Raw genomic sequence first — 15,699 nt, 5'->3', positions numbered from 1 at the left:
ACATTCATGAAGAGAGTTGAAGTTAAAGATTTCTGAAGAATTAAAACCATGTTTTGTTGATGAGTGAGACATAATGACCAAACAAAAACAGCTTTATCTTCCTGCCAGGAAAAATGTGGATTCTATTGTAGAGGATTATGTAAATTAACAAGAAAACTTGAGGGACCACAGATAATAAGGAGTATGTTATTAATACAGTTGTGGCAACAATGGAAAATACTTGAATATAATGTTAGGCACTCAGATACTTTACAAATTTGAAAGACTGCAGCATGCTGAAATCCTTGATTACCCAGAGGTACTCAAGTTCAGGTGTATGGAAGACCACATCTGTTGATATAATTTGTATGAATTGGACCAATGTTGGCCCAAACACCTCTAGAGGAGAAGAACCTTGCTTTATGACTGAACTATCTTCATAATAACTTCCTGGTAAAGAATTCTGCAATTTTATTTAATGCCAACAATTATGAAGTGGCTGTTCCTGAGAGGATAATTACAGTACATAAAATGCACAGATCTGAAGAGTACAGTTTATTGAGTTCAGCAATTGCATTCACCCATGTAACCACCAGCCCAGTCTAGAAGAACACATTTGCATCAGCCCTAGACATTTCCTCATGTTCCTTTCTAGTCAGTCTAGCAATTTGCCACCTCCCCACTACCCCTTACCCAAGAGAGGAAGCCTGTATTATGATTTTTATTCATCAAAGCTTATTTTCAGTGTTCTGGAACTTCACACGAATGGTCATACAGTATGTACTCTTGTGTATCTGGCTTCTTTTGCTCAAATAAAATTTTTAAGAACCATTCACATTATTATATATCAGAGGTTGTTTCTTTCTTACTTCTGAGTACTTTTACACTGTAGGAATATGCTGATATGGTTTGGCTGTGTCCTCACCCAATTCTTATCTTGAATTGTAGCTCCCATAATTCCCACATGTTATAGGAGGTACCCGGTGGGAGATAATTGAATCATGGGGCAGTTTCCTCCATACTGTTGTTGTGGTAGTGAAAAAGTTTCATGAGATCTGATGGTTTTATAAGGGGTTTTCCCTTTTTGCTTGACCCACTATTTTTTCTCATTCTCTCTTGCCAGCTGCCATGTAAGATATGCCTTTCAACTTCTGCCACGATTGTGAGGCCTCCCTAGCCACGTGGAACTGTGAGTCCATTAAACCTTTTCTCTATAAATTACCCAGTCTTTATCAGCCGCATGAAATGTCTTTATCAGCCGCATGAAAACGAACTAATACATATACTACATTTTTTTTCATTCTCCTGTTGATGTATATTTGGATTGTTTCTACTTTTGGGTACTATGGATAAAGCTACTGTTACGCAGCATAATGCTTAGTGACCTAAGTGAATTTCTACTCTACCTTAACTCTGCTTATGCCTGAGATTAGAAGTTCCCCATTGTGACCAAACTGGCAAAGACTGGTGGGATCCAAGATGTCAGCTCACTTGACCTCTGAAGAACTTCTAACTTCGTTATGATCTAATCTCTATGTTAAATGACACTCCTGCCAGCTGCATGACAGTTGACAATCACCATGACAATGATCAGAAGAAACCATAAAAGGACAAAAAGTATTGTGGCACTCTGGTTTCCAAGTTCTTCACACATGCCAAGAAAAAACATGAATATTCCTCCCCTTGCTTTTTCTTTTTTGAGATGGAGTCTCACTCAGTCACCCAGGCTGGAGTCCAGTGGTGTGATCTGGGCTCACTGCAACCTCCGCCTCCCGGATTCAAGTGATTCTCCTTCCTCAGCCTCCTGAGTAGCTGGGATTACAGGTGTCCGTCAACACATCCAGCTAATTTTTGTATTTTAGTAGAGACAGGGTTTCACCATGTTCCCCAGGCTGATCTGGAACTCCTGGGCTCAAGCGATCTGTCTGCCTTGGCCTCCCCAAGTGCTGGAATTACAGGGGTAAGCCACTGTGCCCAGCCCCACCCCTTGCTTTTAATACCCATCCCCTTCATTAAAGATGCCCTATATCTGTGACTTCCCGGCTCTCAGAAGCTGAGAAATTGATTTGTGAGCCATGCTCCTGCTTCTCAAATCCATGGCCATGGAATAAAACCTGCACTGCTTGATGCTCACTTTCAGTTTCACGTCTTGGCTTCATGACATAGAACAGGGAAAAATCTCATCTTCACAGGACCAGCTTTGTCAGTAACAGTTATACAGGTGTTTTTGTGGATACATGTTTTCATTTCCCTGGGGCAACTGCCTGGGAGTGAAATTACAGGGCGTTTAACATTAAAAGAAACTACAAAAGAGTTTTCTAATGTGGTTATACCAATTTATATTCCTATTATTAGCATATGAGAGTTCCAATGGCTCAGTATCTCCACCATAGTATCATTGATGTTTTTAAATTTAGCCATTCTAGGGGGTAGTCAGTGTTTTCTTGTTGTGAATTTAATGTGCATTGGCCACCGGGTATACATGTTACCAATATTTTTTCCCAGTCTATGGTTTATCTTTTGTTGTTTTCACTGCCTTTCCACAGGCAGCAGCTTGTAATTTTGTTGAAATTCACTTTTTTTTTTTTTTATGATCTATGTTTTTGGTGTCCCAAGAAAACTTTGCCAACCGCAAAGCTATAGTCTTCTATGTTTTCTTCTCTTTTTTTTTTTTGAGATGGAGTCTCACTCTGTCGCCCAGGCTGGAGTGCAGTGGCGCGATCTTAGCTCACTGCAAGCTCCGCCTCCCGGATTCATGCCATTCTCCTGCCTTAGCCTCCCGAGTAGCTGGGACTACAGGCGTCCACCACCACACCCAGCTAATTTTTTGTATTTTTAGTAGAGACAGGGTTTCACCATGTTAGCGAGGATGGTCTCAATCTCCTGACCTCATGATCCGCCCGCCTCAGCCTCCCAAAGTGCTGGGATTAGAGGCGTGAGCCACAATGCCCAGCCCTATGTTTTCTTTTTGAAGCTTTATAGTTTCCACTTTTCCATTTAGTATTAAGAGAAATTTTGAATTAATTTTTTGCTTATGGTGTAAGGTAGGGGCAAGGGCAACTTTCTGTCTTACATTCTTGATCCATTTGTTCCAATAACATTTGTTGAAAAGAATTTTCTTTCTTCATTGAATTGCATTGGTATCATGCTGTATTTCTAAAATTTTAAATTTAAGTCCTCAGTTGCACTAGCCACATTTCACGTACCCAAGAGCTACATGTGGCTTCTGGCTACTGTATCAGCCAGCACAAATATAAAATATTGCCAAGTTTTATGGGACAGCACATAGTTCTAGACCTTAGGGAACAGTGCCTAATACATATCTTCAATTGTGTGACAGGTAACCTAAACCAAATTAACACAACAAGAGCAGATATATATGAGGTACCTAGAATAGTCAAAAGTCATAGAGACAAAGAGTAGAATGGCAGTTGCCAGAAGTAGGGGCTAGAGAGTTACTGTTTAATGGGTACAGAGCTTCAGTTTTGTGATAGTGGCAAAACCGTGTGAATATATTTAATGCTAAAGAACTATACATTGAAAATGTTTAAATGGTAAATTTATGTTATGTATATTTTACCAGTATTTTAAGAAGTTTTTTAAAATGGCCATTCCTGCGCTGGGCATGTGGCTCATGCCTGTAATTGCAGCAACTCAGAGGCTCAGGCAGGAAGAGTGCTTAACACCAAGATTTCCAGACCAGGCTGGCAACACAGTGAGACCCTGTCTATAATTTTTTTTTTAATTAACTGGGTGTGGTGGCGTGCATCTATAGCCCTAGTTACTTGGGAGGCTGAGGCCAAAGTATTGCTTGAGCACTGGAGTTTGAGGCTGCAGTGAGCTATTATGGTGCCACTGCGCTCCAGCCTGGTTGACAGCGCAAGACCCCATCTCAAAAAAGAAAACAAAAGAAAAAAGAAAAAAGGCTTTTTTCCCCAGCTGGTATTCACTGCAAGTCAGGAAACAATCATTGTTACTGATAATGACTGACTTAATTCTCTCTGGTGTATCTGAGGGATATCTAACATCTCTTTTTATTTACAGAGGAGTTATTGGAGCCCAGAGGCTGAATTAATTTAATGTGTCTACCCTAGAGTATTTCCAGTGGACTTCAGCTGATAAGTTGAAGTTATCTTCAGCTGATAAGAGAAAAACAATTTGAAAGTTATTCTCTTGTAATGTGTTATCCATACATGCATGTAATACTGATGGTTTTCTTTATTAGGTTATGGTAACATAACAAACTAGCAGCAGGAGCAGTCACTGGTTTTGTAATAAAAGTTATCTGAAAAAGTCTGTTACTGGTGGAGGGTGTCCAGGTTCTTGGCAAAAAATTGGACAAAAAATTGGACAAAACACATAAAGCAAGGAAACAATGAAACAACAAAAGCAGAGATTTATTGAAAATGAAAGTACACTCCAGTGTGGGAGCAGGCCTGAGCATAGGGGCTCAAGGGCCCTGTTACAGAATTTCTGGAGGTTTAAATACCCTCTGGAGGATTCCACTGGTTACTTGGTGTACACCCTATGTAAATGAAGAGAATGAAGTAAAGTTACAAACTCATTTACTCAGCATACACCCTATGGAGAGGATATTTCCTGTTATAGCTAAAGTGTGAATCAGCCTTATGTTCCCTGCCTCCAGACCCTATTTTCCTGCCTCAAATCTCCAATACTTGATTTTGATGATTTAATTGTTGATCCCAATGCAAATATAAAAGACTTTGTAAAGCATAGACTATACTATATATTAATTCAAGGAATGTCAGGGCATCTACTGATGCTGAATTCTGAGAATCATGTGCTTTTGTACAGAACAAAGTCTGTTTGTTGAAATATTTTGAGTTAAAATACTCCCTAAAACTCCTTAATAAAGGGAGTTACATAATCTGTTAATTGATTTGTGGAACGGCAGTGAAAGAGGCTGTATTAGACGACTTGAAAACACTTATACTTGGAGCTTAATGAAAATACTCCTGCTCCCCAGAGATGAAATGTTAGTGAGAGCAGCAAATAATCTATTTTTATATTCCCGATTTGCATATTTGAGGCCATCTATTAATACTGTTCTTTAGGACCTCAACCTAGTCGTCTAAGACATCCTTATTAAACGAGACCAATAGATATCATTTAATATTGAAAATATTGTTAATGCCCTTCAAAATCTTTCGAAGGAATAAACATTAAAAATTAGAAGTTCTTTGTAAAATTTTGCGGTTTAAAATAATACTCGGTTTCAATTTAGTGGGTGCCTCATTTATCATAAATTATAAAAGAGAATCTAACAATTATTGGCTACATTCTAGGCACGGGGTAACGCTTTATTATTATTCTAACCAAAAACATACATGTATCTAAGTATCCAATGTAAGGTAACATTCAACCGCACAAAACCCTATGAAATGCTGGCAGGGCGCGGTGGCTCACGCCTGTCATCCCAGCACATTGAGAGGCCGAGGCAGGAGGATAATTTGAGCCCTCAGGAGTTCAAGACCAGCGTAAGCAACAATAGTGAGACCTCGTCTCTTCACCATCAAATCCAGGAGAATTAATTTCTACTGTTAGAGCAGTCAACGAAAGGACAGCTCGCGATATTACACAAACTACTACTCCCAATATGCAAAGCGGTTTCTTTCCCTCTGTCCCCGCCCGGCCGTCCGAAAGCCCCAGCAGGCCTCGGGGCGCGAAAGGCAACCTGGGAACAGTAGTTCTCCTGGGCGCCTAGCGGGATCGCCAGCGCGGCAGTGGGGGCTTCCGCGGCTCCAAGCCAGCGGGTCCTGTGAGGGCGAGCGGAGGCGGAGAAAGGGCGCGGGAGTGAGAGAGGGTGAGTCAGCCACTGTCTACGCAATAAAGGGAGGCCTCACCGCGGGATAGGGCTGAATTCAGAAGTGCGGCCCGTGCCGCAGTCTGTTCCAGGACGCGGCTTGTCTTAGCGTCAGCGAGGGAAGGTTGAGGAGGAGCCAGAGCCTGGTCCTGCAGCCTTTCTCGCCGTCAGCGCCCGTCGCCATCTCCACCATGCAGTCCCGGGAAGACGCCCCGCGCTCTCGCCGCCTCGCCAGTCCCCGTGGTGGGAGGCGGCCCAAGAGGATTTCCAAGCCCTCGGTTTCGGCCTTTTTCACGGGTCCAGAGGAGTTAAAGGACACGGCCCATTCTGCAGCCCTGCTGGCACAGCTCAAGTCCTTCTACGACGCGCGGCTGCTGTGTGATGTGACCATCGAAGTGGTGACGCCTGGCAGCGGGCCTGGCACGGGTCGCCTCTTTTCCTGCAATCGCAACGTGCTAGCAGCTGCGTGTCCCTACTTCAAGAGCATGTTCACAGGTGGCATGTACGAGAGCCAGCAGGCCAGCGTGACCATGCACGATGTGGACGCCGAGTCCTTCGAGGTGTTGGTCGACTACTGCTACACGGGTCGTGTGTCTCTCAGTGAGGCCAATGTGCAGCGCCTATACGCGGCCTCCGACATGCTCCAGCTGGAATATGTGCGGGAAGCCTGTGCCTCCTTCTTAGCCCGACGTCTTGACCTGACCAACTGCACTGCCATCCTCAAGTTTGCAGACGCCTTCGACCATCACAAGCTTCGATCTCAGGCCCAGTCCTATATAGCTCACAACTTCAAGCAGCTCAGCCGAATGGGTTCAATTCGGGAGGAGACTCTAGCAGATCTAACCCTGGCCCAGCTGCTGGCTGTCCTACGCCTGGATAGTCTGGACATAGAGAGTGAGCGGACTGTATGCCATGTAGCTGTGCAGTGGCTGGAGGCCGCTCCCAAAGAGCGGGGTCCCAGTGCTGCAGAAGTCTTCAAGTGCGTGCGCTGGATGCACTTCACTGAAGAAGATCAGGACTACTTAGAAGGGCTGCTGACCAAGCCCATCGTGAAGAAGTACTGCCTGGACGTTATTGAAGGGGCCCTGCAGATGCGCTATGGTGACCTGTTGTACAAGTCTCTGGTGCCAGTGCCAAACAGCAGCAGCAGCAGTAGCAGCAGCAACTCTCTTGTATCTGCAGCAGAAAATCCACCCCAGAGACTGGGTATGTGTGCCAAGGAGATGGTGATCTTCTTTGGACACCCTAGAGATCCCTTTCTCTGCTATGACCCTTACTCAGGGGACATTTACACAATGCCATCACCTTTGACCAGCTTTGCTCACACTAAGACTGTCACCTCCTCAGCTGTCTGTGTCTCCCCAGACCATGACATCTATCTAGCTGCTCAGCCCAGGAAAGACCTCTGGGTGTATAAACCAGCTCAGAATAGTTGGCAGCAACTTGCAGATCGCTTGCTGTGTCGTGAGGGCATGGATGTGGCATATCTCAATGGCTACATCTACATTTTGGGAGGGCGAGACCCTATTACTGGAGTTAAGTTGAAGGAAGTGGAATGCTATAGTGTTCAGAGAAACCAGTGGGCATTGGTGGCTCCTGTCCCTCATTCCTTCTATTCCTTTGAACTCATAGTGGTTCAGAACTATCTTTATGCTGTTAACAGTAAGCGCATGCTTTGCTATGATCCTAGCCACAATATGTGGCTGAACTGTGCTTCTCTTAAACGTAGTGACTTTCAGGAAGCATGTGTCTTCAATGATGAAATCTATTGTATCTGTGACATCCCAGTCATGAAGGTCTACAACCCAGCTAGGGGAGAATGGAGGCGGATTAGTAATATTCCTTTGGATTCAGAGACCCACAACTACCAGATTGTCAATCATGACCAAAAGTTGCTTCTCATCACTTCTACAACCCCACAATGGAAAAAGAACCGAGTGACAGTGTATGAGTATGATACTAGGGAAGATCAGTGGATTAATATAGGTACCATGTTAGGCCTTTTGCAGTTTGACTCTGGCTTTATCTGCCTTTGTGCTCGTGTTTATCCTTCCTGCCTTGAACCTGGTCAGAGTTTTATTACTGAGGAAGATGATGCACGGAGTGAGTCTAGTACTGAATGGGACTTAGATGGATTCAGTGAGCTGGACTCTGAGTCAGGAAGTTCAAGTTCTTTTTCAGATGATGAAGTCTGGGTGCAGGTAGCACCTCAGCGAAATGCACAGGATCAGCAGGGTTCTTTGTAAATAGTATTTTGAGATACTAAGATGTTTCTACTGCTATGGAATGTATTTTAAACACATATCCTTTCTCTTTCTTGGAAAAAAAAAAGTTGATTAGGACCACAGATTTGGTTTAGAAAGGGTAATATTTTGAAATACTACAAGGTTTAAACAGTCCATGAAATCGACCTGTGTAATAATTTAACATGCTGAAAGTCCAGAATTAAAATATGGAAGCAAGAACTATATAATTGATTGGGATGCTTGGTAGGTTTTTTTCATTGTTCAAATATTCATTGCACAGTGGATTGTTTTGATTAGTTAGTATGCTTTTTTTTTTATTATTAATTCAGTCTTCTGTTAAATTTTAAGTTTTGGTTAGTGCCACAAGGAATTTAACTTTTTAATTTGTATAATAGAAAACTGAACTAGGAATTGTTGGCGGGGTTTTGAAGGATGTGTACTTTCCTTCAAAATAAAGTGGTAGATTTTCAAAATTTTACTAGAATATAAAGAACTAGTCAGTTCTTTATATTCTAAGTTAAATGTAGTTTGTAAAATTATTTTGGTTTTCTTCTACAAAGGAAAAAATTGGATTTATATATATAATGATTTGAATAATGATTTCATTTTGATAATGTGCAGAATGGCCTCACAAGCTCACAGAAAGTAAAAAAAAAAAAAAAAAAATCAGGATTCCACTGTTTTAAAAGAAATCTCAGTTTTTATTTTGGAATATAAAATGTGTATTTGGTGTATGTGACCAATTTTCTATCCCAAAAAACACCCATTCTTAGTAATGTCATGAAGTAAACACCCTTCTAAACCAAAAAAAAAAAAAAAAGGTAACTTGCTTTTTACATTTGTGTTTTTAATTTATGCCCAATACATGCTTTATTGACTCAGAGGAACAATTCCTGGACATATAATTGGGTAATGAAAATTTTTATCCACTGGTCATGACTTGTCTTAAAATGTTTACTTGCCTCCCTAAAATATTTTGGCTGTATAGGTTTGGTGTTTGTCCTAGAGGATTCTTCAACAGAAAGTGATTTAATCTTTACTGTTCTGTGAGGTAATATGGTTTAGAACATATGTATAAGCTAAAAACAGTATTTTACTCAGATCAGTAGTTATCGTGTCTATCAGCTATAAAAAAAATCAAGTGCCAGCCAAGAACTTTAAAACTTTAAGCTGTGTATTATAGAACCGTTTTGTGTAGCATTGGAATATTGTCCATTTTGTTAGTCACTGTGAATGTTCTTAATTATCAGCTTGAAGGTATTTTTGTATTAAAAGTTGACATTGAAGAACCTAAGTGGATGATGGGATTTGGGGCCAGTAGTGAAAGTATGTTTCCTCTAAGATATTTCCCTAAACAGTGGTATACATGGTTATTTTATTACGAGATTTGTATATGTTCTGTTTCTCTGTGAACCATGTTTCAGTCTCTCTGTCACCATATGTAAGGGAAAGTCCATAAATATAGACTAAATTGCACAAAACTAAAATTGTTAATTACAAGAAAATATAGGTGCTTACCTTTTGAAGGTTTATTAATACATATGGTTGTCACAATACGTATATATGATAAATGGTGTACATATACAGATGTTTATGGTGTATAAATTTTTCTATACCCAATTAGAATTATCTTCCTGATTCTTTATTCAATAACATGCTAATTCCTCTTCTATGTTTTGTAGTGACAGAATGCTAGCTTTTCTTATACCCTGGCAGAGGACAGAGGAGTTGGTCTAGGATGGGGAACTGAATTTTTGAACGAAAAGGAAAGAGAAAGGATAAAGAAACAAACAAACAAAAAAACGCACGATAATGTTTCTTAGTCATTTTGATTGGCCATTTGAACAGTCTACAAGTTTAACCTTATTTCTAGTGAAGTAAGATGCCTGCCCTAGCAATACATGTTTCTTCAAAAGGGTAAACATGCTTTAGTGACCTAAAGCTAAATTTTGTTCATTTGACATCAGGGATGTTATAAGTACTGCACTTAATACAAAGCTATTTCTCAATTGTGTTATTTTTGAGCCAAATTTTTCTTCACCATTAACTTCTTGTTGGTAGCTTTTTGTTTTGTAAAAATTGAGAGATGGCAATGCTTATCTCAACCAGATTATCCATCTGCAGAATTAAGGTATGCAACTGGTAAATAAAAGACAAATGTTCCAGTTTGTCTTTCTCAACCTTTGAGTTCTTAACCTTTGAGTTAAAACCTAGTCTAAATAGTGGGAATGTCTTGGTTTACAGTAAGGTTTTCTTGGGAAGGATCTTGGTTTTGTGATCTATTTGTGAATTAAGGAGTAGATGTTAACCATTATTTTATAGATAAGTGATTTGTACATGGTTAGTTATAAATAAAACTGGTACTAGAACCCAGGTTTCCTGACTTTCTAATTCAATGGTTCTGCTAAATGTACAAAATTCTTGCTGTGCAGTGAACTAGCAGTGTTGAAATATCTTCATGACAAGAACCCTTTTCTAAGTTTTCCAATTAATCAGCACATCGTTTAACAAATGCTTTCTATAATGTCATTTGTAGGACTGCCATTGGTAAGATTTAGTTTTATTTCATATGTTTTTAAATTCAAACAGTAAGTAATACTGGTGTTTTCAAAAAGGTAAAATAGAAGACTAATTTAGCAAATAACTTGTTTAAATTTAGTTTTAGGATTAAGTTATAATAGCCCCTCATATCTCCTCTAGTTGAGCAGTGTTGTTCTGTTTTGGTGCCTGGATCTTAATAGAGAATATGATGAAAACTTTTGACCCATTCTTCAGGAAAATGCATATGTTCATAATTTCATAATTTTAAGGGTATAATGACATTTCTGAAGTTCATCCACACACCCAGGGTAAAAACTCTTGTGACAAGGTCTCAAGAACATGTCTACAAAAGGAAATTTGCATTTTTCACAAGACACATAGCTCAAATGTTTGTAGGGTGAAAGAGTAATTCCCCAAATAGGGTGAAAGAAATAATATACGTCCAGGCGTGGTGGCTCACGCCTGTAATCCCAGCACTTTGGGAGGCCAAGGTGGGCAGATCACGAGGTCAAGAGATCGAGACCATCCTGGCCAACATGGTGAAACCCCGTCTCTACTAAAAATACAAAAATTAGCAGGGCATGGTGGCATGCGCCTGTAGTCCCAGCTACTTCGGAGGCTAAGGCAGGAGAATCACTTGAACCCGGGAGGCAGAGGTTGCAGTGAGCTGAGATCGTGCCACTGCACTCCAGCCTGGCGATAGAGCGAGACTCCATCTCCAAAAAAAAAAAAAAACAAATAAAAAAAGAAATAATATACATGATCATCTGAAAGAAATGTGAAAATCAGTACCTCAGAATGAAGGCAAAGTTCACATTTCTGAAATTCTAATTTCCTCATGATGAGTAATGCAAGAATGAGTAACGAAATGTAAACTATTCAAAGGATAAAGTGCACTAGTGTATATGAAAGCTTTGAAACTTAAGTGTTATACAAATGTAAGTGATACGATTATTGTCCAAGAAGGCTATGTATATATTAGGATTTAAAGCAAAATACGTGGTTCAGATGTTTCAAACTACTGGCACCATGGCTCATTACTAGAAATATATCTTAGTAGCAAAAGTTCATTGTCTCTTCATAAATAGGAAAACAAGTGGTTGGAAAAGTGCATCTACCTGAAAGGGATCTATAGTAAATGTAGTCAAAAAATATAATCAATCTGTTAAACCCCGCTCATTAAACCAGGAACCAGTGCTTTGCCTGATGTGTTTTTACCAATTTGTGCTGAAGTGAAAAACTATAAAACACAATGAATGAGTTGTGAAGATAAAAATTATTCTATTATATTTGTTTTATTGTTCATTAATTGGAAATGTAAAAATTTTTCAGCCTTATATCAGTCCCCTAAACACTAAAAGAAAATTGACTGGTCTTTGAAATCCAAAAATCTGATAACCAGAATGTAAATATCCTTTCTTCAAATCTCTACTTCCCATATCTATTTGAAACTTCAACACTGTTTCATCTTTATATCTAATTTTAAAAGAATATTTGTTATAGCAAATATAATAAAGCAGAAAGTATTAGGAGGCAAAATTATAGAAAAGGTGACTAGCAATCCCAAGAGAATTAATTGATAATCTATTTGAGAACCATAGAGTTGATTATATACAAGACAGCTTTTAAATGAAAAACAACAACAAAAAGGTACCGTTCAGAGAAGTTGCCAAATTTTAGAGGAGTATCTTACAGGCAATAGGTTTTATGCCCTTTTCTTAACTCTGGGCTATTTTGTCACCTAGACCTTTGCCAACAGCTTCTGTTTCTCAGTTTACCCTTATTGACTCAACATGGTCCAAGGCACAGGGCAGGCAGGGAACAAATATTGTTGCATATTATTCTCTCCATCTCTGAGACATTTTCTCCTACTCTGTGGGGAGTCTCTCCAATGGAGATCTTTCACACTGTCACTGCCAAAGCAATTTTGGCTACTTGGATCCACCATATTTTGTTTTTTTTTTTTTTGAGATGGAGTCTCACTCTGTCACCCAGGCTGGAATGCAGTGGCATAATCTCGGCTCACTGCAACCTCTGCCTCCCAGGCTCAAGCAATTCTCCTGCCTCAGCCTCCCGAGTAGCTGGGACTACAGGCGCGGTGCCACCATGCCTGGCTAATTTTTTTAGTAGAGACGGGGTTTCACCATATTGGCCAGGCTGGTCTCGAACTCCTGACCTCGTAATCCACCCACCTCGGCCTCCCAAAGTGCTGGGATTACAGGCGTAAGCCACTGCACCCAGCCAGACCCACCATATCTTAATAAAGAATATTCTTTTAGGGACAAATTATTCGTTAATTTTGGGGAACCTAGCAAATAGCAATGGTTCTCACCTCAAGGCACAGCCTGATCCAGAGTGTCAATGTCTTCAAGGCTTTATTAGTACAGAGAATATGTCATAGGACGAGGTTTTCTCTCACTTTATACATTAGTTAGCACATAAGTTGGTTGTATGCAAGAGAGACCTTATAGATCTTTAAAAGGATTTCTCATATAAAAGTCCAATCTTTTACGTGGATCCTGATCTATAAAGTTATCTGAGACCCAGGCTTGTTGTCTTCCTGTTCTACTGCCCTTGGAGTGTTACCCTGTTTCACATGGTCCAAGGTGGTTCACCCTCATGTCCATATTCCAGCCATCAGGATGGGAGTGTTGGAAGGGCATGACCCTGTTCTGTAAGGGAAATTGTACATATCACTTCTGGTCACATGACATTGGCCAGATGTTAACTACATGGCCACACCTAGCTGCAAGGAAAAGGTAATCTTTATTCTGTCAACATGTATCCAGTTAAAATTCAGTGGTTCCTTCTTGAAGAATGCTGAGAAAGAACATTGGGATACAAACAGCAATCTCTACTACATCATCTATCAGGCTAGATTTTTATCACCTGACAGCTAAAATGACTGCCAGGAGTCCCAAGAACTGCAGTGTACCAACTTAGAAACCCCATTGGTATGCTTCTCTCTTTATATTAGTAATTTAGATAGTAATACTTTTTTTAAAAACCCAGTGGAAAGCAGCAATATTTTATGTATTCTCTGGCAGAAAATTCCCTGTGGGTTCTAGAACTCTGACCACTTGTAAGAGATAAAGTTGGGAAATGTTGAGGAAAACCAATAGGTAAGCAAATAACCTCAATAAAGGTTATAGTTCCTATTGTGGCAGATTCTACAGAGACTGCAGAGTTGCAAAGGTGGGAATGTTCAGAGTACGGCATGTATTTTGATGTAACCTGATCCTAGGATGGAAGGGGAAGCTTGGCATAAGAACAAGCTGGAAAAGTTGGTAGGCATCAGCTCTTGAAGGTCTTATATGCCGTCAAGGAGTTTGGACTTTTTGATTTTTTTGCATACAATGTGAATTCATTGAGAATTTTAAAATAGGGATTTGACAAAATTGGATTTGTTTTATTGAGACCCTTCTGGATGTACTGACAGTGCAAGATTGTGGCAGCAAGAAGAACATTTAAAGGGATGTGTTGTTATAGTCCAGACAGTGACATAATGTGGTTCTCAACAGGGGGAGTAGTTATGGAATTGATGAGGAAGGAACAGATAAGTCAGTTAAATTGATCTGGACCTATAATTATATGTTTGGAGATGAGGGAGCTGTAGGGAGTACGACTAAAGTGATTTTCCATTTCTTGCTTGGATGTTGTGTTAGAGTACAGGCCAAACTTCCATATCAAAGAGGCCTTGGAATGTAAGGTAGAAACCTTTTTGTATACATTCAGTCCGGAAGTGAACAGCCAAGTGTTGCAGGCTAGTTCTGCCCCATGGGGTTGTTCACAGGCCCAGGTTCTTTTATCGTTTATCCTCCCAACCCCCAGTGAGTTGTCTGTCCTCATGAGCAAAGCACATTCACCAGAATTGTATCTGTGTTTTCAGCCTGTGAAAAAGGGGAAAGAGGAAATGGAAGGCAAAAAATCTTTTCATTTTAAAAGACTTTTACATCACTTTTGCTATTTTTTTTATTGGGGAGAACTTAATCATATCACCATGCCCAGTTGCAAGATGAACTGGGAAATATTGTCACTAAATGGATGTGCCTTGCTAAAACTCGCGGAGCTCTATTAATAAATAGTGTTAATAAATGAATATATTTTAATATAAACGTGTTCAGTTTTCTGTATTCAAATGCAGGTGGTTCACAATGTCATGCAGGCGTTATTGTTATCATGGTCATTTCAGATATCCCTACAATTATCCTTCTACAATAAATTCACAGCCAAAAGTTAAATTTCATATCATGCTGAATAATGATTTTTTAATAAACAAATGGGCGCCTGCATACCTTTAACACAGAGAGACACAAACTTGCCTCATATTTTTGCTATTAGGTCTAGTATTCCTAGGAGTGGCAGAAATTAAGCCTCCAAGGTGCCCAGGGTTCTCTCCTTTAATCTCTAAACTTTTTCCAATCCCCTTGCCTTCTCCTCTAGGAACTTACTGGCTTAGCCTTCTCACTTATCCCATATCCCAAAAGCTCTATTACTAAAAGGAAGGAGAATGGATGAGGGCACAATTAGCAATCTCCATCACAGTTGACTAAATGGATGGTGCTGCTGTTTAATGGATTTGGGAACATGGGAGTCTTGAATTTGGAGACATTAGTAGATGTATTTGGTGTCCCATATCACAGGCCTTTGGCCCACCTCTGATTTAAGCTGCAGCTATGGCAGAAGGGAAAGGTTGATGGAGATGAATTCCTGGGTATGGCTTTGGACTTCAGGTAGCTTATACCTCTAATGTTTTCTTTCTTTGAATTAGAATGCAAGAATTTCTGCTGAAAGGGGAGCCCCATGGGCAAGGGTGCTTGAAGAGAGGGTGAACCTACTAACTGGTAAGCTTCCTGAGATAAGGGGATAAGGTTTATTTCATCTTTTTAGCCCTCATAACACTAATCAAAGAGCCTTGAACAGAGTTGAAGAAACATTTAAGATCGGAAGTGTTACTGTAAAATAGAACCACTCATATTCTAGATCTTAACAATATAAGATATATATAATATAAATTTATGTTTTTACATAATCCTTTAGTGGCTTGAATTTCTGTGTATTGTTCTTCATCATAAGTTGATTCTTAATTTTTTGTCTGTTAGAATCATG

General features: G+C 40.0%; 2 protein-coding genes and 1 long non-coding RNA gene across 9 annotated transcripts in view; 2 read left to right on the top strand and 1 right to left on the bottom strand.

Moving 5' to 3' along the window:
- Window positions 1-15,699, bottom strand: part of LOC112128569 (uncharacterized) — a 157,087-nt gene that overhangs the window by 89,955 nt on the left and 51,433 nt on the right. Inside the window, exon 4 of one of the 5 annotated variants that reach the window (XR_010136756.1) lies at window positions 9,325-13,262. The exons of the other annotated variants lie outside the window; for them this stretch is intronic. This is a non-coding gene — a long non-coding RNA (uncharacterized LOC112128569). Of the gene's footprint in view, window positions 1-9,324; window positions 13,263-15,699 lie in introns of those variants that run through there. 5 annotated transcript variants of the gene reach the window in all.
- The window catches only part of MTRF1 (mitochondrial translation release factor 1), a 90,667-nt gene that overhangs the window by 62,509 nt on the left and 12,459 nt on the right, over window positions 1-15,699 (top strand). The window contains exons 10-11 of one of the 3 annotated variants that reach the window (XR_010136755.1): window positions 1,103-1,168; window positions 15,362-15,434. Coding sequence is in view for 2 of the 3 variants with exons in the window: in XM_054528946.2 (XP_054384921.1) it covers window positions 1,103-1,156 (54 nt within the window). In the remaining variant the exon portion in view is untranslated. Of the gene's footprint in view, window positions 1-1,102; window positions 2,114-15,361; window positions 15,435-15,699 lie in introns of those variants that run through there. The other 2 variants (XM_054528946.2, XM_054528944.2) reach the window with 2 other exon arrangements.
- Window positions 2,575-8,869, top strand: LOC100434200 (kelch repeat and BTB domain-containing protein 7). The gene has a single exon (XM_002824211.5). It carries the CDS (start codon window positions 5,995-5,997, stop codon window positions 8,047-8,049), a length of 2,055 nt encoding a protein of 684 aa, XP_002824257.1. The 5' UTR covers window positions 2,575-5,994; the 3' UTR covers window positions 8,050-8,869.

Source organism: Pongo abelii, chromosome 14, assembly GCF_028885655.2.
Source record: "Pongo abelii isolate AG06213 chromosome 14, NHGRI_mPonAbe1-v2.0_pri, whole genome shotgun sequence".
In the NCBI taxonomy this organism is placed as follows: domain Eukaryota; kingdom Metazoa; phylum Chordata; class Mammalia; order Primates; family Hominidae; genus Pongo; species Pongo abelii.
Note: the sequence above shows the minus strand (reverse complement) of the source record. Positions and strands in the feature narration are given on the sequence as shown.

Excerpts from the sequence above, each read along its gene's own strand:
- LOC100434200 (XM_002824211.5), top strand. The coding sequence starts at position 5,995 with ATGCAGTCCCGGGAAGACGCCCCGCGCTCTCGCCGCCTCGCCAGTCCC.